The sequence below is a fragment of the Phaseolus vulgaris genome, chromosome 4 (genome assembly GCF_051622355.1).
Source record: "Phaseolus vulgaris cultivar YP4 chromosome 4, ASM5162235v1, whole genome shotgun sequence".
Taxonomy (NCBI): Eukaryota; Viridiplantae; Streptophyta; class Magnoliopsida; order Fabales; family Fabaceae; genus Phaseolus; species Phaseolus vulgaris.
Window position 1 is genome coordinate 49,000,055 of NC_143501.1, and position 24,844 is coordinate 49,024,898.

The following is a 24,844-nucleotide window of genomic DNA, read 5'->3' on the forward strand; positions in this document are numbered from 1 at the left end:
GAGTAAATTAGAGACCGTTTTAGAAATTTAAAAAATTATTAGTATTTAAAGTAGTTTATATTATTAATAAAAATTTATAAAGTAATTTTTAAATTGATATCTAACCATTAGCTACTAAGGTTTTAACTGCTAATATTTTAGTTTCTAAATTAATCTCTAAAAGACTAATTGAGATCAATTTAAAATTTAAAATATTAGTAACTAAAATATATTAGCTAATGATTAAATACCAATTTAAAAATTACTTTATAAATTTTTATTAATAATAAAAACTAGTTTAAATACTAATAATTTTTTTTTCTCTAATTTAATTCAATAGTAATTAATTATTTTAATATCTAAAATTAATTTGAATTTGATGATTTTTCATTCATTTACTTTGATTTAGTTTCATTATTTGAATATAAAAAAGTTAATGTCATACGTGATTATCATAACTCATTATTCATTTCTTTTCTAGAAGAAATTGTCCTCTCTCAGCTTTCGAAACCCATTCAAATTATTTTGGCATCTAAAAACATGATTAGAAAAACTACATATTATTAGTTTAATTTGATTAATTAATTTGCAGATAAAAAAAATAGTTTAAATTAATGTTCAGCCTTTTAGTTATGCTATGTGTTGCTCTATATTGCACTTACACTTTATGGGAAAATTGATTACTAGCTAAACTTTCTCAAATCCATAAACAGTTGTATAATAATAATTAATAATAACAACAATTATTATTATTATTATTATTATTATAATTATTATACTAATACTAACATTGATTTGGGGGTAAAAAAGTGCATGAATTTCTTAAGCTATGGTATCTTCACCATTTCCCTTTGCTGAACGAAGTGAATATTGGCTTGCCATCACTGCATCATCCAATGTTAGATAGAACGTCTCTTTCCCAATTTTGTCAACAAACTTTGATGCCAAAAGCTTCTCCAACACCTCTAGCCTTGGGTTTACGAACAAAATCTACACATTAGGAGAAAAAAAAAATTAATCAGCTTATAAGGTAAGGTTTTTCACATTTTTCGTGGGGAGAATACATATGCTCATAAACTTGCTAACATAGGTTTTATTCATAGAGATTATTTTCATCAGTATAATAAACTTTCATCTAGTCTTTTCTTAGAGTTTTTTTATTAACATGTATAAATTACCTATGTACCATTTTTGTTAATATATAGGTTTTGGTCTAATCTTCCATTATTTTTTTTATCTCGTTTCTCTTTTCTTTTAATAATACTTTTTCCATGTGGTTGCAGATGATTGTTATTACTTGAAGTATTAGCCTAACTGAGATGTCAAGTGTCATAGTGATGCCTAACTGAGAGTTTTTATAAAAAAAGAGAGTAAGGTTTACATCTACTTATATACTACACTACAAGAAAATCATAAAATAGAAACCAATTTTTAGATACCAACATAATTAGTTGCAATAGTAACTAAATTAGAGACCATTTTGAAAACTAAAACAAAAATTGGTTTCTAAATTAGTTTATATTATTGTTAAATAGTTTCTAAATTGGTATCTAATTAGCAACCAGGTTTTAAAGACTAAATTTAGAAACTAAATAATTGGTAGTTAAAACCTTGGTTGCTAATTAGATACCAATTTAGAAACTATTTAACAATAATAGAAACTAATTTAGAAACCAATTTTTGTTTTAATTTCTAAAATGGTCTCTAATTTAGTTACTATTGCAACTAATTATTTTGGTTTCTAAAAATTGGTTTCTATTAATGATTTTCTTGTAGTGATAGGTTTTAGTCTAGTCCTCCCATATTTTTTTTATCTCGTTTCTCTTTTATTTAATAATACTTTTTCCATGTGGTTGCAGATGATTGTTATTACTTGAAGTGTTAGCCTAATTGAGATGTTAAGTTTCATAGTGATGCCTAAATGAGAGTTTTTATAAAAAAAAGAGTAAGGTTTACGTCTACATATAGTATGAAATGTTTTTATCTCTAGTTGATGTGAGATCTCTAATATTAACATTGTTTATCCTTAACAATCACTTAAAGACATTCATTTAGTAATAAGTTGGGAAGAGAATCTAACTAAGATGTCAAGTCTCATAACGATGCCTAACTTGAGAATTTTTTTTTATAATAAAACAAAAAAGGTTTGCATCTACTTATATACTATGAAATGTCCTAATCTCTAGTCAATGTAAGATCTCCGACATTATCATTGTTTATCCCTTAACAATCACTTAAATATATTCATTTAGTTAAATGAGTTGGGAAGAGAGTCTACTCTAAGCACTTGAAATCCATGTTACCTTAATTGCATTCTTTGTCAACACTTTAACTAATTCATCCAATGCTTTGATAGCAGTTGAGTCAATGGATGTCACCCCTGTAAATTAACCATTTAATAACAAAAATAAAGTTGATTTCATTCCAATGAACTCATTCTAAACAATTTTTTGTATCTTAATTTCACCTGACAAATCAAGTATGATGTGCTCAACACCATCTCCAGTAGACGCTTGCTCACTTCGAATATACCTCATAATCCTAATGCAAATTAAATTGCAGAAATGAATTAATTCCAATAATTTTCATAGTTGCGATGCATCAAGACTAATCAATGGATGAATCCATAATTTACCTTTCTTTGACGTAATTAGAATTTGCAAAGTAAACGGGAGAACCAAGTTGAATAATAAGAACCCCTGGGAATGTTGAAACATTATATTGCTCTGTGTCTCTGTATAAACCTACTTCAGTTAACTTTCCAAGCTTGCATGGCAATGGTCTAGCCACATATAGAAGTGCTCTAAGAACCCCAAGTCCAACCTTCATTGCAAATAGAATCATCATCATCAAAGTCAAACTCCATTTAATCTAGTTCAATTCATTAATGTGTTAGCCCTTAGTAGCAGCGACACTGACATGTACAATACGGACACGAAATTAATGTATTTGTTCTTTTTAAAGTTATGTTGTCAGAGTTTCAAAAAATATTTTTTGAATTGTGTTGTACGAATATCATACATGTGTTGGTGTTCGATACGTGTGTCTAACACGGATGCGAGGCGTGTTGGAGTCTCGTAACCTAACTTATATGAAAATGAAAATTCATATGAAAAGAAGTTACTAAAATGAAGAACAGAAGAAGGAGTTGAGTGCTGACAGAAATCATGAGGCCAACATCCATGCTTATGAAGACAACTCCAAGGAAGGCAGCCATGCAAATGACAAAATCAAACTTGTCAACTTTGTAGAGATGAATGACTTCTTCGTAATGAATGAGTCCAAGCATGGCAGATATAATAATCACTGAGAGAGCAACAAGAGGGGTGTAGCCAAATAATGGTGCCAAAAATTGTAATGTCAGTGCCATTATTATTGCCTGTATCACATTTGCCATTGCAGTCTTGCACCCTGCATTGTAATTCACTGCAGTCTTCGAAAATGGTCCTGCACAATAGATTTAGAACCAACATGTAACACCACTTGTAACCAAAACTAGGCCAATTTTTGTGTGTGTGAAGTGTGACAAACACATTATCATGAAGTAGTATATAGTAGCAAAATGGTTGAGTTTTGCAATTTAAAACATGAACTATAAAGTGTTAAACAAAAGGAAAATGTTACTTATTGAAAGTTATCAGTTTATAACTGTGATTTGAACAGTAGAATTTTAAAATTCTCACACTTAAGCAAAAAGTTATTTATCTTTCTAGTTGTAATCTGGTGTAGAGTTGTGAACAATTCATCGATCTAGATAAAGTATTACTGAGATGGTTATTTTGTGTGCAGGTGTGAATAAAAACTCACCACTAGTCAAGTAGCAGGAAGTAAAAGATCCGAATAAGTTCATGAGGCCAAAAGCGACCATTTCTTTGTTCCCATCATGAGGTGTGTTATCAGCAACAGCAAAGCTTCTTCCTATTGCTATTCCTTCCTATAATAAAAACAAAAGAATAGGTAAATTTTTTTGATTGAAGTGTATCTGATGATTGGAAGAGATTTTAATTTCTTACTGCTAATGATAACACCCCTGTGATAAGACCAGCTTGCAAAACTGCTGATAAATATTTACCATCAAAGTTCAAATAGTGGATGGACAATGGATTTAATCCTTTATCTAGATGCCCCACCTATATGTAATAATCAATTTCATATAAGAACAAATTACACAAAATCTTGGTATATTTTTAAGATACTTTTTGGAAACTGAAAAAAGTTATCACAATATCTAACTTACAATTTGAATTCCATGTTTTTGGCCCTTGACGAGGTAGGTGAAAACTCCAGCAACTACTACAGTCACCATTGGACCTATAGCCTGTACCCAAAAGAGTTTTGGATTCTTGTTCCTCTGAAACATCAGAAAAATGTTAATTTTGATAACTGTTTACAACTGTAGTTCTAGTCAATACAATTTTTGATCTATGATTATCAATATATCAGCACTCAAAAGATTATACCAAAAAGTGAAATCCATTAGGATAATTAACTTTGTTACACATGTTAATTCAATCACTTAATTAAAATATGGCAATGGTATGGTGAGATATTAATATTGTTATATTTTCTTTGTCTAACTTTGACTTTACTGTTAGCTAGTATTGGTGGCATAATTATACTGATACGAAATTCTTAAGGTCCAACAAGGGTTGAGTGGCGCACTAAATGTCTTGTCTCATGCCACTTCTTGCTCTTTATGACAAATAAATTATATATGAAAAGGAGAAAGCTGAGATGAGAATGGCTACAACAAAGGGTACTCACCAAGTGTCTGGTAAATTGCAAGAAAGCAAGGAACACCACGCCAAGAACTGTAGGTTCCCACCTAATCTGTTAAATGAGTAAAAAAGACAACCCCACCCACGTTATTCATTCCCAAAATATAGATAAACATCATTATTTTCTTTTCTTAAAAAGTTGTTTTTGATGAAACTAATGAAACAAACAAGTGAACATATGTATAAAAGAAACCAAGAGGGAAAAAGTTGTGAACTGATATTTCCATTTTAAAGCATCAGTGCCCTTTGTGATTAAGGTATTACTATTATATGTGTTATGCTTCGATCATATTTTCCATGTGTAGGTGAGTGAGATTATGGAACCTGATGCTTGTGTTGAAAGAGGCTAAAATTGAGTTGGGATATCATTATCATTCTAGAGGGAACTGTCCTCATATGTAATAATTTGATTTCGTATCGCAACCTTTTAGTATTTTGGTCGGTCAAAAAAGCACTAAATATAATTTGAGCTTGTTCTATGCTAACCTCGTGTCTATTGTTGACGATGCTCTTTACCACTTCAATTAAGTTGGTTTTTTGTGAAAAATGTACCATGCCAAACACACCCTTTAGTTGTTGGAGGATGAGAATCACTGCTGTCCCTCCCATGAAGCCATTGATGGTAGAATGAGAGAAAAAGTCCACCAGTATCCCCAGCCTGCAACAAGTTTTGCAAAATATATATGTAATTCTTCATTTGTAAGAAACATATTTAATAGATTTCAACTGATAAAGAGATGTGTTGGAAGCATTTTCTGATATCATTAATTAAAATGTTCCTTTGACAACTGCAAAGTAGAAAGTAAAGTATAATCTGGTGCATAATTATCAAGGTAGTAACAGTGTATCATTAAAACTTGGTTAGAGAAAGACCCTTTACATGTCCCCACATGAGAAGAAAATGTGTTAATTACCTGAAAATTCCCAAACAAGCCTGGAAAATACCAGTGATAAAGGTGGTAGTGAAAATCAAATGAAGATACAAGGTTGGGTCTTCTTTTGGGTCTGCCACTGTTTGTATGGTTTGACCAATGAGCAATGATGCTGCTGCTATCGTCCCCACTGCCATGTGCCTTGAACTCCCAAAAATAGCATAGACTAGAGGTGGGACAAAGCTTGAATCTGATAAAATCATGCCAAAACGTCAAATCAACACACACAACCTATTACCTTAAATTCTTCATCTCTTCATCCCAAACCCAACCTTAAAAAATCGAATCAACTATCAGTTTCTTTATATCTCACACAACAGCATTAAAACTGTCGAAGGGAGTTACTTACTCACGTAACTAACTCTCTACACACCCACATAATGAATTCAACCAAACCATACACAAAGTGATGCCAAAAATTTCTCCATCTTGGTTTCTAAACCATAGATGGCCATTCAGTTTTCTTTCGCTGATAAAATTCACACCAATTCAATCCATGCACAACGAAAGAACGATGTTAGAGATCTCACGTTAACTTAAAATTAAGACATTTCATAGTATATAAGTGGTGAAAATTCCATCTTATAAACCGGTTTTATAAGGTTGAGTTAGATAAAGTTCATGAAATAAATCTTGATTCTAATCATAAACACTATCATGAGTAAAATCAATGGTTTTACTATAGAGAGCAATATAACTAAATGGTGCCAAACAAACACAGATGAAAAGCAAATAATGACTGAAACACATGGAATGAAACATCAATCAAACAGAGTGATTGTAGAAATGAATGGATGAGGGAGAAAAGGAGAGAAATAAGAGAAAGAAGAGTGATTTCTTACAAAGGCCAATGAGAGGAGGAAGGTCTGCAAGTTTGGCATAGCTGATGCCTTGAGGGATGGCAAGGCTTGAGATGGTTAAACCAGCAACCAAGTCAGAGCAAAAGAGACGCCAATTGTAGGTTGGTAGCCACTCAAAGATGGGAATGAAGTATTGCACCCCCTTCAGTATCCTCCTCGTTGTCTTCTCCTCGTTCTTGAACTGCCTGAAGGGATCATCAGGGAACAAAGTTTCCTTCAACCCCGTCTTCAGTTTCGCCCCGAATCCTCTCTGGATCGAGAAATTCACCCCATGAACGTGATCATCACGATCATTATCGTCATGGTTGTGATTATCAACTTCCCTGTTACCAAGACTACCCATGGTAACAAACACAACACTAACAAAGAATGTATACGTGTATATATGTGTATGTATGTGTATGTATGCTGAGAGAGAAGAGAAAAGAAGAGAAAGAGAAGAGAAAGAGAGAAGAGGGTGTTAGAGAAATAAGAACTAGTTAAGGGTGTTTGTGAGAGAGACGCGTGGTGGCTGTGAGAGTATATATAGGCCTTTTGTAGTGGAAACTATTTATAGGGTAAATGATAATTGGTTGAAAGAACAGTGATGAATATCTTGTTTTGTTTTCTTTTTGGTATTTGTTTGGTTTGGATAATTGAGAGAATTTGGTTTTGGAACAACTTAGAATCTGCTGTTTCTTGCACATTCCAACGTTAAATGTTCTGCACAAAACACTTCAGCAGTGTTATTTTGCTGTCTCTTCTGCATAATTAATACCAGTCTTCAACTTTTCTTATATCCTTTCTGTAATATTGTTATGTGTGTTATGTTTATAACCCTATATTGTTATGATATATGGTTGTATGATAAGTATATGTTGAGAATTTTGTATAAGGGTATAATTAAAAAAAGAAATATTTTTTTTAAAAAATTAAATTAATTTTAAAATTATATTTGTAAACTTGAATATGTGTGTGTATATAATTTATAAAGCTAAAAAAATATCAACTACTCTTTCATTAATTATATACATGCTATTAAATTAATCTTTGCTTATATATTTTATTGTAAAGTAGAATAAAGAAAATAAAAATCTCGTAACTATGTTTTAGAGTCAAGAAATTTATCGTATTTATTGAAAGGAGCAATTTGAAAGACATAAAAAAACTAAACAGGTATATATTTAATTTTTTATTTTAGAGTAAAAAATGATATTAATGTTTTATTATATAATTTGTTTCAATTACAGACTTCATATTCAGAAACATTAACTCTGATGAATTTATTCCTCAATATATAATGCTAGATGTCTGGTCTTGGTTTGTTAAAATAAATTAAAAGGAAAACTCATTATTTGAGAAACTTGAGAATCTTCTTTTTCACATATTATCTGCACATAATTAATAAAGGAAAATATTCTTTGGGTTTAAATATGTTAATCGATAAGAAAAGTTATTATTGATGGCTTTTAAGAGAAAGTGTTGTAAACAAAATATAAACTTAAAATATATTTACGTTTTAAAAAAAAAATATTTTAAATCTAACTTAATTTTATAAAATTTCATTTTTAATTAATGTTTGTATTTATTTATATATTAATATTAATATTTTTATCTTTAATCAAACACCTTCAAATGTATAAAACTATATATTATGGATAATTCTATAATGAGTAAGTTGATAAGTTTAATAAATTTTTGCTAAAATTAAAAAAAATTCGCGTGACTTATCCAAAAATAAATTCACATTTAATTTATTTTCAGAAATTTATATTACAAATACTTTTTTTCCTATTTCCATGAAAAAAAGGTAAAAATCTTATATTTTTCCATAAAAATGGACTAAAATATATTTCTGCATTTAACTCATTATGCATTTTGTAATTTTTTTATTATGGATTTTCCCTTTCTATAGTATAAAGAAAATATTCTGAGTCAATATCATAATGCAAAAAAAAAATAAAAATGTCACGTGCAAATAATACTCTATTTAAAATAGTTAATACTTTTATAATACTGAAAGAGTAAAAATACACATCCATATAACTGTGTTTTATGTGGAAGAAATTATTATTATTATTATTATTGGGAGATGAATTTGCCCTACTCTAATCCATCGTTTTGAGATCATTTTGGCTGATATTAATAAATTAAAAATTATTTAGTAATAGTCTTTTCGACGTGGGGAATGGAGAAATAAATTTATTTTATTATAGTATTATAGTTATTCAAGTGATATTGTTTGATATTTAATTATAAGCTATTTTATTATGTTGTGCTTCTTCATCAACCCTTACACACATATTCATTTATGATATTCTTGGGTTGATTGTGAAATATAATAATTTAATAATTTTAGAGTCAACCTTTTAACTATAATTCAATATAAAGTTCATTTTATGTTTAAATATAATTTAACCATTATTGCCTTTTGAGCTATTATTATCAACACGAATCTTCTATGCCGTTTCTTCAAAGAGTTAATATATATATATATATATATATATATATATATATATATATATGTATGTATGTATATAAGTTCAGCAAATGTAATATTTTTAGTACGTCGAAGTGTATTTAGGTAAGTGTGTGACACTTCCAAATTGGAAAGAGATACAAAGAAAATTTTTGAAAAAATAAAATTACTTTTTGATCCACATCTATTATATACATTTATCATTTCTTATAATTTGATATTTTTTAATACGTTTTTCTTCTCGAATTGTAGTTTAAATAATGTTTCCTTATAATTATTTTTTTAAAAATATCTTTCTAGCTTATGTAGCACGTACACGGACACGGACACTGATACGACATGGATACAAAGATACGTATAATCTCTAAAATGTAGGACACGGGTCTATATATTATATAATTATGAATTATATAAATTAAAAATAAAGATTTATGTGCACAAGTATGTCCGAGATTATTTTTTGGAACAAAAAGATGTTTTTCATGATTGGTTCAAAATGATTTGTTTCTTTGTTTTATAATCATAATAAAAAATTATACAATAAGTTTGAGTTTTTAGAAAATTAATGTATTTTTTCTTTCTAAAATTGTGTTAGAATCGTACTAGAATTGTTAAAAATCTAACAAATACTTTTTGAATTGGATACTTCACGAATACGTGTCCTACAAATGTCATACGAGTGTCGATGTCCGATACGAGGATCCGACACCGACACAAAGAGGAGTGTCCGAACTTCATATAACATTTCAACTTTTCTAAACATAATTTTTTAATGTTTTATTTGTTGCAAACAATTATTATTTTTTAATTAGGAAAAATGGTGTCCAAAGAAACGAATTATTGTATTTTAATTAAGTAAACGAATAAAAAGAGAGTGAAGTAATGAAGTAGGAGAGAAAGCAAAACCAATGAAGTTCCTTTCATTTTTATTTTTTATTTTTTAGTGAATAATTATGCGGCAACAGGTAGAAGTTATTAAGTATAATTTTCAGTTATTAGAATATTGAATGGGTTGCTTCCATGGGTAAATTAGTCTTTCTTTAGCTTCTTAATAAATTATTCAAATATATTTATAACTGATTTTCTACATTCCTTTATTTAACAAGACACCAACCCTACTTGAAGGTAATGAATTTCTTTGTTTTACATAAATTTCATGTTTACTAAAGATAAAATGAAAAAAAAAATGAAATTGTTAAATCCAATTCATACTTATCCATATTCATATTACTTTAAATTTATTTAAGTGGGTTTATTTCAAATTTAAATAATTTATTTGTTTTTAAATTCAATCCATTTATTTAATTTAATGGAGCTTTCTCTGTTTCTTGAAGTTCATACGACTCTACGACTCTGATTGCTGAGTTTTATGGGGTTATACATGTTATGGAGAAAACTCAAAAGATGAGACTTACTAATGTCTGACTAGAATGTGATTCTGTTTTGGTTTGTGCTGTGTTTACTGTTAGGATCAGTGTTCCTTAAATGCTTCGTAACCGATGAAATACTTGTCTTTATTAATATGAGAAAATCATGTTTAAGGTTACTCATTTTTTCGTAAAGGAAATGCATGTGCTGGTAAATTGACTAATTTAGGATTTATTCTTAGAGAATCTTTTCAATGCTATAATAGGCTACTATCATTACAAGAAAAGCATGAAATATAAACCAATTTTTAGAAACAAAAAATAATTAGAATAATTAATTGCTATAGTGACTAAATTATAGACCATTTTAGATAACTAAAAAAATTTTAGTTTCTAAATTAGTTTCAATTACTGTTAAATGGTTTATAAATCGGTGTCTGATTAGCAACCAAAGTTTTTGCTACCCATTATTTAGATTCTAAATTTAGTCACTATAACAACTAATTATTTTTTGTTTCTAAAAATTGGTTTCTATTTTATGACTTTCTTGTAGTGCATCTAGTATGTTCTTATAATTTTTTATGTATAAGTATAGTCTACTTATGTATCGTTTTTGTTAATATATGGGTTTTGGTCTAGTCCCTCCTTATTTTTGTATTTTTTTAATAATATTTTTTTATACAATGACAAATTATTATTGTTGTTACTTGACAAAGTTGCATAGTGATACCTAACATAAAAGTTTTTATTTAAAAAAATTCAATCAATTTATCTATTATATTTTTTTTTGGATTTTAAAAAGTTAAAATTGAGGTTTTTCTTATATTAGATATTTTTTTAATTTTAAAAAACTAAAATTAAGGTTTTTCTATAGTAAATATGTTTTATTATTTTTCATTAAGCAATCACAAACAGATTCACGATAGACTCGTTTTTTAATGTATATTAAGACTATTACAATAATATCTACATAAAAATATTAACAATATATATATTTTTAATATACTAATTTTTAAATATTTTTACAACGGATAAAATATATATGAAAAATAATAATTTTATGATATTTTTTATCTAACGAGTCTTTCTTTTATTTTATAATTTTCATAAATTTAATTGATAAATAATATGTATTAAAAATAATATGTATTAAAATCTAAGATATTAGTAGTTAAAATCGTCAGACACTAATTTAAAAATAATTTTATAATTTTTTATTAATAATAAAAATTTATTTAGATGTCAATATTTTATTGTTTTTAAAATAGTATATAATTTAGTTAATATAATAATTAATTATTATTGGTTTTTAAATTTAGTTGTTATTTAATAAATTTTTTTAATGAATATTATGAAAGGTAAGAAAAACCAAGCATATAGAAAAAAATAACATAATTCGCTGAAAAAGTATAAAATATATAAGAAATTCTACAAACATTTAATTGTCTAAATAAGAATATAATAAATTTTAAATATAAAATAAAACGATAATATACCAAACACCTAACCTAAAAAAAATTACAGGTTGACATTTATAAATTAAAAGTGATATAATGAAAATAAATAAATGGTACTATAGGTTAATACTACAAGAAAATCATAAAATAAAAATTAATTTTAGAAAAAAAACAATTAGTTGTTATAATGACTAAATTAAAAATATTTTAAAAATTAAAAAAAAATTAAATTAGTTTCTATTATTATTAATAATTTCTAAATTAATTTTTATTATTGTTAAATAGTTTATAAAAGTCATACTAATTTTTTTTATCAATTAATAATATAGTTTCTTTACACTAACATTGTACTAATCAAACTCAAATTTTATAACAATTAAAGTTACTTGCCAAAAAAACTACTCAATTAAAGTTTATAAATAACTTAGTAATATGAATTAGCCACAATATTTAATTGTCTTAAATTTATTATTCAAAAAAGTTAGGTTCATCTGGAAGTCAATAACCCTATTTATAATTTATTATACAAAAAAAAGTACAATCAATAGTTTCAGCCTATTAATAGTAGATATTTAAGAGTTACATTTTCTTGGAGTTATCTAATATGGAAAGATACTTTTAACTTTTTGAGTTATTTAATATGAAAAGATAGTTTTAATATTTAGTTGTGATTGAATTGTTAAATTTTGTATCTATTATATTTACATAAGTTAACCAAGTTTTTATCTCTAGTTAATTGCACATCAAATTTAATTTATTTGATAAAGTTGATTTAATATAAATTTAATCTAATTTAAATAAAATAAAATAAAAAATAAATAAATTTGATCCATTTAAAATAGATCTGAAATTCAATCTATTTTATTGAATTTGGGTTTGATGTAAACTGAATTTTAAAAATTCAATCCATAAATATTTCTATTTAAAAATTAAGATATTTAATAGTATATCAACTATAAATATTGAGTTAAATTTAAAATTTACCTATACATCAATCATATTTAAGTATATTAAGTGCGATATAATATTTTGTGAAAAACAAAACAATATTGGAAGAATTAAGAGGTAGAAAAATACTGGTGAATTGATTCTAAAAACTTCTTATATAAGTATGTTTTGAATTAACAATAAATTTCAGAAACATTTTAGATAGTTTTTAAGTGTAAAAAAAGGTCTAGCAATAAAAATATAAAAAAACACAACAAAATTTTGTTCTGGTTTAATTATTTCTACATATATGTTTATTTAACTATTATTCAAAATTACATATATTATACCATAAGATAAATGCAATATATTTAATAATATGAATTTTCTTGAAGATTTATCAAGAAACACAACCAAAACTTAAAAAGTCTACTACACCAACCCACTAAATCTAGGTGTGGAAACTAAAACAACTAATGAGCAAATGAATTATAAAAATATCATCTTATAATGTGATTTATTTTTAAAATATTAAAAATTAAGAAGAAATTTTTTCTATAGAATTTGTAGATGACTTGGTTTAAAAATACTTTTTATCGATTAAATTAAAAAAATTGAAAAAAATATAATCCTAAAAACCTTTTTCGTAAAAATATGATATCAATATTTTTTATTTTATTTTGAGAAGAAACTTATATATTATCTTTAAAAAACAAAATTAATCTATTTTTAATTATATTAAAGTATTTTTTATTAAGTGATCCATTACAAAAGAAAAAACTTTATACAATATTTAATTATTTATTAAGTAATATTTAAAAAAAAATTAAAAACTTAGATTATTTCTTATATAATTAATTATCTGTAAGTATAATCAATTATATAGTGTAATCTTATTCAACTTCTAAAATATATTTTCGAAAATATAAATATTTATAAATTAAATAAGTATTTAAACTTTATACAATTTGGAAACAAACTTAATGTAATGCATGTTAATTGAAACAATTATATATATATATATGTATAATTGTATTCTTAGTGAGAAAAAATTAACTATAGAGTAAGAATAAATGTTACTTCTTCCTTAAAAAAAATTCTTGTACACTTTAATATTTTTTAAAACTAATTAACTTATTTAGTAAGCGGAAGCTAAAGTGATTTTCACAAAAAAATTATTAAGAAAATAATTTTATTACACTTTTTTTAATATAAAAAGATATCTATAATTGCCATTTTCCTTTCTGTGTTATTTTTGTTGAAAATTGATTAGTGGAGGAAGTCGTCATCAACATTAAGTCCTCTATTATTGCATCTCCATCATTATTTTCTACAGTTACCATTCACTGTAACTCTCTGCTGTCACCACCATATTCTTTCTTTTTATCACCAAAGCATGTTAGGTACTATTAATTATTAAATATTCTTTAATAATTAAAATAACAACATCCTTATATTGAATTTATATTAATATTTAAAGTCATTCTTTAATTTATAAATAATTGTTGTAAAATACATCAATAATTTTTTTTATTTAACTAAAATAAATCGAGTCACAATGTTCAAAATAATTAAATTGTTACATTTTTATCATATCTCTTCGTATTGAGATCTGTCAATTCATGTGTGAGATTATATATTATTTATAGGTAGTTCGATAGTGGTTTGATAGTAGGTGATCTAGTAAGCTCAATAAATTCCGATTAAAATAAACTTAAAAAATGAACTTTAAACCTTGTTGGAGATCCCACATTGACTAGAGATGAAAATATTTCATTGTATATAAGTGGGTGCAAACCTCACCCCATGAGCCATTTTTATGGAGTCGAGTTAGCTTAAAGTCCACTTTGTAATATGCTATCAGAGCCATTTAAAGCCTCCGAACGAGTGTTTGTTGGGCCTATTGTGTCATCCGCTATCAGACCGTTATGAGACCATCCATTATATGTTGTTACTTGTATTAGTCGACGTAGAATCTCCAACTAATCCTACCCAAATTAGCTATTATTTTTGATTTAATAGTTTGATATTCAATAATAATTATTTTCAACTTCCAAAATTAAATGAAAGTGAATTAAGAGAAAAAAAATTAGCTAAAAAAAGTAACTTTATAATACAAATATGTTGGTAAAAAAGTTTTACAGGTGTTGTTTTTGTTTTTTTTAGTTCCTTTTTGTTCTTTGTTTAAAATTTAGTATCGAACTTTAATATAGAATAATTATGCAATGTAGATAAGAGTTACTTTGTGTTGTGTTTTTGTAGGTGAAAATAATGGTTTTGATCTTTTGGACGAGTGTCATGTGTTTGGACGCGCGTCATATGAACGTGGAAACGTGATAATAATCGCGTTTTAAAAGTCAAATTAGAGATGGATTTGGGATGAGGTAATACCACGTTTTGTTCTATCGTCATCTTCTTCTTCTACCATGAGTTGATTTTGCACTTTTATATTGGAGTTTTCCACATACATATTTTATTTTTAAATAAAAACTTTCATGTGATGCATCACTAAATAACTTAAGATCTCAGCTAGGCTGACACCTCAAGTAACAACAATCATTTACCATCACATGAAAAAAATATTATTAAACAAAAGAAAAAAAAAATACAAAAATACGGGGGACTAGACCAAAACCCATATGTTAACAAAAATGATATATAAGTAGACTATACCTATTCATAAAGAATTATAAGAACAGACCAGGTGGAAGCCTATTATACCAAAGAAAAGATTTTCTATGAAAAAATCCTAAATTAGTCAACTTATCAGCACACGCATTTCCTTTACGGAAAATATGAGTAACCGTAAACCTAATTTCCCACAGTAATTAAGACAAACATTTCATCGATTACGAAGCATCCAAGGAACATTTGTCCTAGCAGTAAACGCAACACAAACCAAAGCAGAATCACATTTCAGCCAGACATTAGTAAGCTCTTTGAGCTTAGTAAGCTCTTTGAGCTTCCACATACATATTTAACATTTTATTTATTTACTTTAAATACTCTGAAATTTCTCAAGAAATTTTATCGGAACATCGCTAATTTAATTGAAGACATATAACGTTGAACAGTGAGCATGTTTCTGTTGACCTAAAATAATGTGATCACATCAAAATGAAAAGACATGCATGCATTATGCATCTTTAGTTTGGCACAAAAACACAAAGATATAGGCATTTTTGGGTAAATCAAGAGATAAAATATTTTCGATTTGAGCTATATAAAACCTTTTAACATATTAAAATAATAGGTTTAAAATTCCTTAAGAATCAATGACACTAATAATTGATGTCATGGAATAGTATATGTTTTTTAATTAGTTAACATTTTTTGTTGTCTTATAAGAGTATAACAAGAGTATAAACAATTTAAAAAAAAAAAAGAAAAGAAAGATGTTAAAGTATAGTAGGAAATAAACCTCCCTCAGATGGGAGTGTGAATTGAAGTGCATGCATGGGTGCAACACATTGACCCACCAAACATAGTGTTTATATTAATATATACATTATATTAAATTTAGAGAGAAAATAGAATTTATATCATGAGTGACTCGTGTTTATTTGTATCAATTAGAAAAATGTCACCAAAAGAACAATAGTATAACTTCTACAAGATTTCTTCAACCAGGTATGCATACTTTATGTTATTGTTTTATTTAAAGTAAATCAAATACGAAGTCAAGGAAATAACTGTTATTGATATCGACTCTTAAATGACATAAAATTATATTGATCGAGATAGCATTTTAGGGTTAATATTGTATTTAAAGTATTGTTTGTTTTAAAGATTCGTGTTCTATCACGAAAGATGTATTTGAACTACCATTGTATTAAAACTCATTATGTAATTTTTCAAAGAAAAAAGATTACAAATTGTAGAATTCGAAGTCCAGATTCATAATTCAGGAGGTGTAAATAGAAAAAAAAAATACATTTATTGTAAAATTTAAAATGTATTTTTTTTAAAACAAAATAATCTTTTCACTTTTCACTTGACCTATAAGATGGTAGGAGAAGCTGTGGTAAGAAACCGTCTTATTTTTACAATAATACCATTTAAAGATAAATTATTTTACGTAAAAATCAACTTTAACAAAAATCAGTGTTACAAACAAATATTCAAACATAAATTTAGTCTTATTTCAAATTTTTATTCAAACGTAAATTTGTTTTGTTTGTAATATAAAAATGCATAATTAATTATACTAATTGTGATTCTTCTCAAATCGATTAAAGTTATATCCGAACACGCCTAACTTAGAGAATGAATTTCATTGGATCGTTCTTATATTTTATTGTGGAAATGATGAGATTCTTGGTTTTGATGATGGCAAAAAGATTATCCAAAATGAGGAATATTCCAAAAATCAATATAGATGTTGAGAAATCTTAGTTTGCCAAAAGCTTCAAGAAAGAGACAAATTGGGAGATTTGAGTGTGTTAAAACTACTACCAAATAAGCCTCCCTCGGTTGGCAAAGATTCAAAGAAGATACATCTTCAACACACTAAAACTATATATTATATTATTCAAATGGGAAACGCAACTGAGTTTTGGTGGGTATCTTCAATATTATACATAGCTTTTTCAAATCATTTCCATACCCTCCTCAACCATGAAAGGGACCAACACAAGTGTAAATTGGAGAATATATTCAAACTATTGCACATCATTCAAGTTGGTTCCACCATTAATCCTATGTTTATGGTTATGTGTCTCAATGGAAATAAAGAAAATAAGAAAGTAAAAAAGGAAAATAAAATAAAATAAGTGAAAAGTAAAATTGTTTAGATAAAGAGTGAAAAAAGAGATTTTTTTTAATGTATTAAGAAGTGGACTTTAAGGTGAGTTATGTACCTACTTATATACTATGAAATGTTTTTATCTCTAATCGATATTGGATTTCTAACACACTCTCCTCACGTTAAAGTTGTCAACTCATGCGTGAGACTATATATTTATGGGTGATCTGATAGTGACCGATAGTAGATGATCATGCTGAGACTGTCAACTCGTATGTGAGACTATATATTAATGGGATAATCTGATAGTGACCGATAGCAAATGACATGATAAGGCCAATAAGTTCTCTGGGATAAGTTTTAGATGACTCTGATACTATTAAAAAGTGGACTTTAAACCTAACTCAACAAGACCAGTAACCAGCTTAAAAAGTGAGATTTACACACAGTTATATATATATATATATATATATATATATATATATATATATAAAATCTTCTTAATTTTAGTTGATGTAAAATATCTAACCATATGTACGTTTTTTTTAATAAAAAAATGTACGTATTTAATTAATATTACAAGGATGTTATGGTTCAAGGATGGAGATCGAAATATTGCTTTTTTCCATGAGGTGGTCAAAAGGAGAAATAATTCTAGTGGGATTCATCGTCTACGGATTGATAATGAGGTTACGGAGGATCCTAAAATCATTGAGGATCATATTTTGGACTTTTATAAAAATCCTTATGCTGAGTCTATTTCTAATGTTCTGGATACTGATAATACGGAAGATTTTATTGGTACTTATATTCATGCGATGGTTTCCTCTGAGGAGAATATGATGTTGATTAAGTGTCCAGATTTTTCTGAAATTAAAAATGTTGTTTTTAATCTTAACGGTAATAGTGCTCCTGGTCCTGATGGTTTTGGTGGTGTTTTCTATCATTCTTGCTGGGAAATTATTGTGACAGATGTTTGCAATGCTGTTCAACAGTTTTTTAAACAAAACTGGGTTCTCCCTGGAATGAACAGTAATGTGGTATCTCTTATTCCAAAGGTTCAAGGTGCTGATTCCATTAAATATTACAGGCCAATTGCTGTTGCTAATTTCAAGTTTAAGATTATTTCCAAGATACTGGCGGATAGGCTTGCACTTGTGGCTGCTAGAATTATTTCTCCTAATCAATATGGATTTGTGCAGGGTAGACAGATTCAGGATTGCATTGGTATTGCTTTTGAAGCTATTAACCTGCTTTCTAAAAAGGTTAGAGGAGGTAATGAACAGTAATGTGGTATCTCTTATTCCAAAGGTTCAAGGTGCTGATTCCATTAAATATTACAGGCCAATTGCTGTTGCTAATTTCAAGTTTAAGATTATTTCCAAGATACTGGCGGATAGGCTTGCACTTGTGGCTGCTAGAATTATTTCTCCTAATCAATATGGATTTGTGCAGGGTAGACAGATTCAGGATTGCATTGGTATTGCTTTTGAAGCTATTAACCTGCTTTCTAAAAAGGTTAGAGGAGGTAATGTGGCTTACAAAGTTGATATTCATAAAGCTTTTGACACTCTGAGTTGGAAGTTCTTATTATTAGTTTTAAAACGCTTTAGTTTTCACCCCTCATTTGTCGGTTGGATTAGTACAATTCTCCGTTCAGCTATGCTTTCTATAAGAATAAGTGGTAGTTTGGTGGGTTTTTTTCCTTGCAGTCGAGGGGTAAGACAAGGTGATCCATTGTCTCCTTTACTTTTCTGTCTTGCAGAGGAAGTTCTTAGTAGAGGTCTCTCTAAGCTTGTGAATGATAAAAAGATTTTAAATATGGTCAGTCCGCACGGTTATCTCACTCCCTCTCATATTTTGTATGCTGATGACATATTTATTTTTTGTAGGGGGGATATTAAGTCTCTTAGAAATTTGAGTTCTTTTCTTAAAACATATGGTGATTTTTCTGGTCAATATATTAATAACTCTAAAAGTAGTTTCTTCACCATGGATAATTCTCCAAGATTTGTCACCAAAATTCAAAATATTCTTTCCTATAGTCATGGTTGTTTGCCTTTCCATTATTTAGGAGTGCCTATCTTTGTTGGTGCTCCAAAGTGTCGGTTTCTTCAACCTTTGGCTGATAAAGTTAAATTGAAGCTAGCATCTTGGAAAGGTAAATCTCTTAGCATGATGGGTCGAATTCAGCTGGTCAATACAGTGATTACTGAATCTCTAGCTTATAGTTTTAATATGTATAAGTGACCTGTTTCACTTATTAAGCAAGTTGAGCAGTGGTGTCGGAATTTTATTTGGACTGGTGATATTCTGAAAAAAGGTATTGCTACCGTTAATTGGGGGCAAATTTGTTCACCTCTTGAGGATGGAGGCTTGAATATTATTAATCTTCATCATGAAAATAATGCATATCTTCTTAAGCTTGCTTGGAACTTTGCTTATAGCGACAAACCTTGGTCTTTACTCTTGAAAGCCAGGGTTCTTAAATCAAAATATGAATTTCGAACGGTTTATAGATCTTCCTCTCTCTGGCCTGGAATTAAGCAATTTTATTCTACCATACTTGACTATACTTCTTGGACTGTTGGTACAGGTTCTTTTATTAATTTCTGGAATGATAAATGGTGCTCTACTACTTCTTTAGCAAATATTGCAGGGTTATCTGATGGTGTTAGCATTCCGGATACAGTCTCTCAATTTTGGACAGGTTGTGATTGGATTATTCCCTTCTCTTTACAGCAGATGCCTCTTTTTTTTAATCATATCATGATTAGAGAGGAACAGGATATTCCTAATTGGATTCTAAATGAGTCTGGTCGTTTCACTCTTAAATCGGCTAGGACTTTTTTCTTGGAACCAGGAGTTCCAGGTGGTTGGGGTAAATTCATTTGGTCTTCATCTATTCCGCCTTCCAAAACTCTAGTACTCTGGAAAATTTTTCATGGGCGACTTCCTACAGATCAACATATTCAGAATAAGGGTTTGCATATATGTTCTATGTGTTCGCTTTGTGAAAAGCAAGAGGAATCTATTCAACATCTATTTTTTGAATGTTCTAACGCATTGCATATTTGGAGTTGGGTACGACAAATTTTTCTTACTTCTCATTTCTCTAATAAGGATGATCTACTTTCTTTTATTAAGAGTGATGGTAGTCCTTTGGTTAAATTGATTAAGCTTGCGGTGATAACCTTTTCTATATGGATGATATGGCGTATGAGGAATTATGCTAGATTTCAGGATAAGATTGAGGTTTCTAAGGCTATTTCGATAATTAAAGATTTAACTTGTCTAGTGGAAAATTCGTCTAAAGCTTCAATGAAGAATGATATGTTGGACTTCAACGTGATTAAGTTTTTCGGTATTAAGACTCGTAGTGGTAAAGTTTTTCGTCCTCTTCCTATTAGATGGGAATTTCCTTCACCAGGCTGGGTCAAAATTAATACTGATGGGGCTGCTAGGGGGTATCCTGGTCTTGCTACTTGTGGAGGTATTTTTCGTGGGAGTATGGGAGAATTTATTGGTGCTTTTTCAGCGTTTCTTGAAGTTCAAACTGCTTTGGTTGTTGAGTTTTATGGAGTTATACATGCTATGGAGGAAGCTCAAAAAATGGGACTTACTAATGTCTGGCTTGAATGTGATTCTGCCTTGGTTTGTGCTGCGTTTACTGCTAGGACTACTGTTCCGTGGATGCTTCAGAATGGATGGAATACTTGTCTTAATTTTTGTGGGACAATCAGGTTTAGGGTAACTCATATTTTTCGTGAAGGGAATGCGTGTGCTGATAAGTTGGTTAATTTAGGATTTATTCATAGAGAATCTTTTCATTGGTATAATAGACTCCCAACTAGTCTGTTCTTAGAATTTTTTATGAATAGGTATAATCTACCTATGTATCGTTTGTGTTAACATATGTGTTTTGGTCTAGTCCCCCCATATTTTTGTATTTTCTTTCTTTTTTTCTTTTTTTTAATAATATTTTTTCATGTGATGGCAGATGATTGTTGTTACTTGAGGTGTCAGCTTAGCTGAGATGTCAAGTTGCATAATGATGCCTAACACAAAACTTTATAAAAAAAAAACAAAAAAAAAGAGAGGAAAGTGAAATATATTATAAAAAAATCATTAAATAATTATGAAGTGAATGAATAAATAAATTTAACCTAAAATATATTAACTAAATGTTTACATTTTTAATCACCGAATAAATAGTGTTTTATCAATGGATGCTTTCTAGTGATATTTTTATTTAAAGAGTTCATCCCGATTCTTAAATAAATTTTGTTGATAAAATATATTTTATTATAATATGAAAGTTTTATAAAAATAAATAATAAAATAATAAGACTTGATAATTTTATATATTTTATGTGACAACCTTTATTTCTTGTTTACGAGACAGTTAAGAGTTTTTAAATTGATTTTCAAGAACAATTTGTTAAACATATATAGTAATTCTATTTATTCTTACAATAAATTTTCGTATAACTTATATTTTGTCTAATTATATTTTCTGATTAATTTTAATTTTATAAAAATAATCTCATTAAATATTTTTAACTTTATATTTACACACATATAACATTATTTTAATTTTAAAAATATTATTTTAAAATTTATTACCTTTAAAATTTTATTCTTATTTGTATACAACTTATACTATATTAAATATACACGGAATTTTATAAAAAAATATTAATATTGAACATAATTTAAAGGAATTCTTATTATATCTCTTTTAAAAATAAGTTTAATAAACATGCATGATTAAACGTTTTACATAGTTAACCATCAAATATATTTATATATTGTTAGTAAGATTTGATATTTAATATAGATAATTTTTTTATGTAGATAAAAAATATCAAATTTATAAATGTGTTATTGAGCTCCATTCTTTATTTCATTTAAAATTATCTTTTTTATTTTTTTTTCGTTGTGAACTCTCATTAAGATGGAAAATAATAAGAATATATAAGAAAAAACAAATGCTTATCATACCTATAAGATAATGTATGTCATTAGAAATCAAACTCTTTCAATGTTAGAAACAATTGAAGCAACCTTATCTTATAATAACAATTTATATCTCAATTAGAATTGAGTCACATATCAATCTTGAATCAAACATTTATCATTATGCTAAATGTTATAGTTTATAATCATAATACAAATTTTTTTTTATTTAAAAGTGGAACTGTTCAAACGTCACAATTCGATTGCAACATGACTCACTTAATTTGTGTCACATAAAATTGATGTTACCTACAAAAATATCTTTCGAAAGATGTTAGTGTGACAATTTACACTGATTCATTAAGATTAAAATGGTTGATGATTTATACATCCTTATTAAATGTTGTAATTTGTTTTGTGTTATGTTGATAGTATGATGTGATTAATATATGGATGTGTTATGTTAAACCTATAATATTGTAGGTAATATATATATATATATATATATATATATATATATAAATTGATGTATATGTTCTCTTAAAAGCTTCATGTTTCAATGTTGTGTTGTTGGTATTATATACACGAAGTTGATAAAGATGATAGAAGAAAACCTTATGATAAAAACAATTATCGTATTCTAAGACAGATAAAGAGTTCAAGTTGAAGAATGCTTTACAAGTTTTATAATATATATTCATAGGTTGTTTAGTGTTATTCATAAGTTAAACTTTAATAGTTCCTTAATTAACAATAAGGTAAAATTTACTATAGCAACCAAATTAACAATTTAATGTAATTTTTTTAAAAGTAATTTATATTATATTTTTCTCTTTTTTATAATAAATAATTATAAGCATAAAGTTTATCACTGCAAGGTTTTTGCTACCAAATTTAGAAACTAAATAATTGGTAATTAAAACCTTGGTTGCTAATTAGATACCAATTTATAAACTATTTAACAATAATAAAAACTAATTTAAAAACTTTTTTTTTAATTTTTAAAATGGTCTCTAATTTAGTTATTATAGTAACTAATTATTTTTTTTATCTAAAATTAGTTTTTATTTCATATTTTTTGTGTTATTTTTTTAATCTTTATTATTATTATAACCTTTAACAACAAAACTCTTATTAAACTTTATAACTATGTTGTGCGTAAAATTAAACAACACATCTCACATGTTAATGGAATTGTGTGGACTAGATACAAAACATTTTGTCAACACTCTTTTATTCTCTCATTCTCATTTATTTGTCAAGATCGCTCCAAAAAATAAAATAAAACACAAATTTGACAAGCCTTTTTTCCCCCTACAATCGTAGAAAACGAAGATGGAAAGTAAAATTGATATCATTGCCAACTAGATTGCACGATTCAAATATGGAAGAATAGAAACACATTTTCTTCTAATCCATAAACAAGAATTCAGATTCAGCTATTTTTGTCCATTTTCTTTTTAACAGAAGAAGAAGAAAAAGTGAACTTTAAATCTAACTAAATACATAAAATTATATATTTATAGACAATAACTTGATTAAACTTTTTTTTAAAATAAATTTAATATATTTTTGATATCATATTGTTGAGTGTGAAGTCAGGACTAATTGGATTAGACTAACTAGACACCATGTTTTAGTAGGTGAACTTAATTATTGTGTCACCTCTATAATATCTATTTAAGATATCTTTGTACTTGTAATAAAATTGTAACAAACAAAATGAAAACCTAATCAGTTGCCCGTGGACGTAAGTTACAGATTGACGACCGAATCACGTTAAATCTTGTGTTGTTTACTTTCTGCAATTGATTTGTGATTGTGTATTGGTGCGTTTTTCTCATTACATATTAAGAAGCTGACTTTAAAAATATAATTTAATCTTAAAAATTAATTTATAAAGTAAATTTTATCTATTTATATATTATAAAATATTTTTATTTTCAGTATTTTTTTTATTGTATTTTAAAGTGGAAAGCTGAGTGGCCTTTGGTGGACATTTTGTTTTTGTGTCTCAGACAGCCAGCCTTATGTGACTTTGACTCTTGGCAGCACCTAAAGGTCAAAGTTGAATACAAGTTTACTTCAAATTGTGACTCTTTAGCACAAACCACTACATGCTTCAAATGGAATACAAGGATAGTAAGAGAAGGGTTGTGTTGTGCCATCTACTTACACTTCAACACTCAAATGACTTGAGTTGCAATAGGATCAGGTTATGTCAACATTATAGACTTAGATTTCACATGCAATTGGTTTATTAAGTTTTTTTTTTAATCAGTAAAGATGTTTAGTTCTAATATGGATTGATATAAAGGTTTTTTTTAGAGTGATGCAATTTGGAATGTAAATTTCCAAAACGAGTAAAAAAACTTTTTTATTT

General features: G+C 27.4%; 1 protein-coding gene across 1 annotated transcript; it reads right to left on the reverse strand.

The window, feature by feature from the left end:
• Nucleotides 1-643: 643 nt before the first annotated feature.
• SULTR3;5 (sulfate transporter 3;5) lies at nucleotides 644-7,219 on the reverse strand. The gene is made up of 12 exons (XM_068647277.2): nucleotides 6,532-7,219; nucleotides 5,672-5,879; nucleotides 5,244-5,415; nucleotides 4,744-4,809; nucleotides 4,217-4,330; nucleotides 3,993-4,109; nucleotides 3,787-3,913; nucleotides 3,140-3,426; nucleotides 2,615-2,802; nucleotides 2,447-2,520; nucleotides 2,283-2,359; nucleotides 644-969 (listed from the first exon to the last, which is right to left on the reverse strand). Exons 1-12 carry the CDS (start codon nucleotides 6,890-6,892, stop codon nucleotides 802-804), a joined length of 1,959 nt encoding a protein of 652 aa, XP_068503378.1. The 5' UTR covers nucleotides 6,893-7,219; the 3' UTR covers nucleotides 644-801.
• Nucleotides 7,220-24,844: the final 17,625 nt, after the last annotated feature.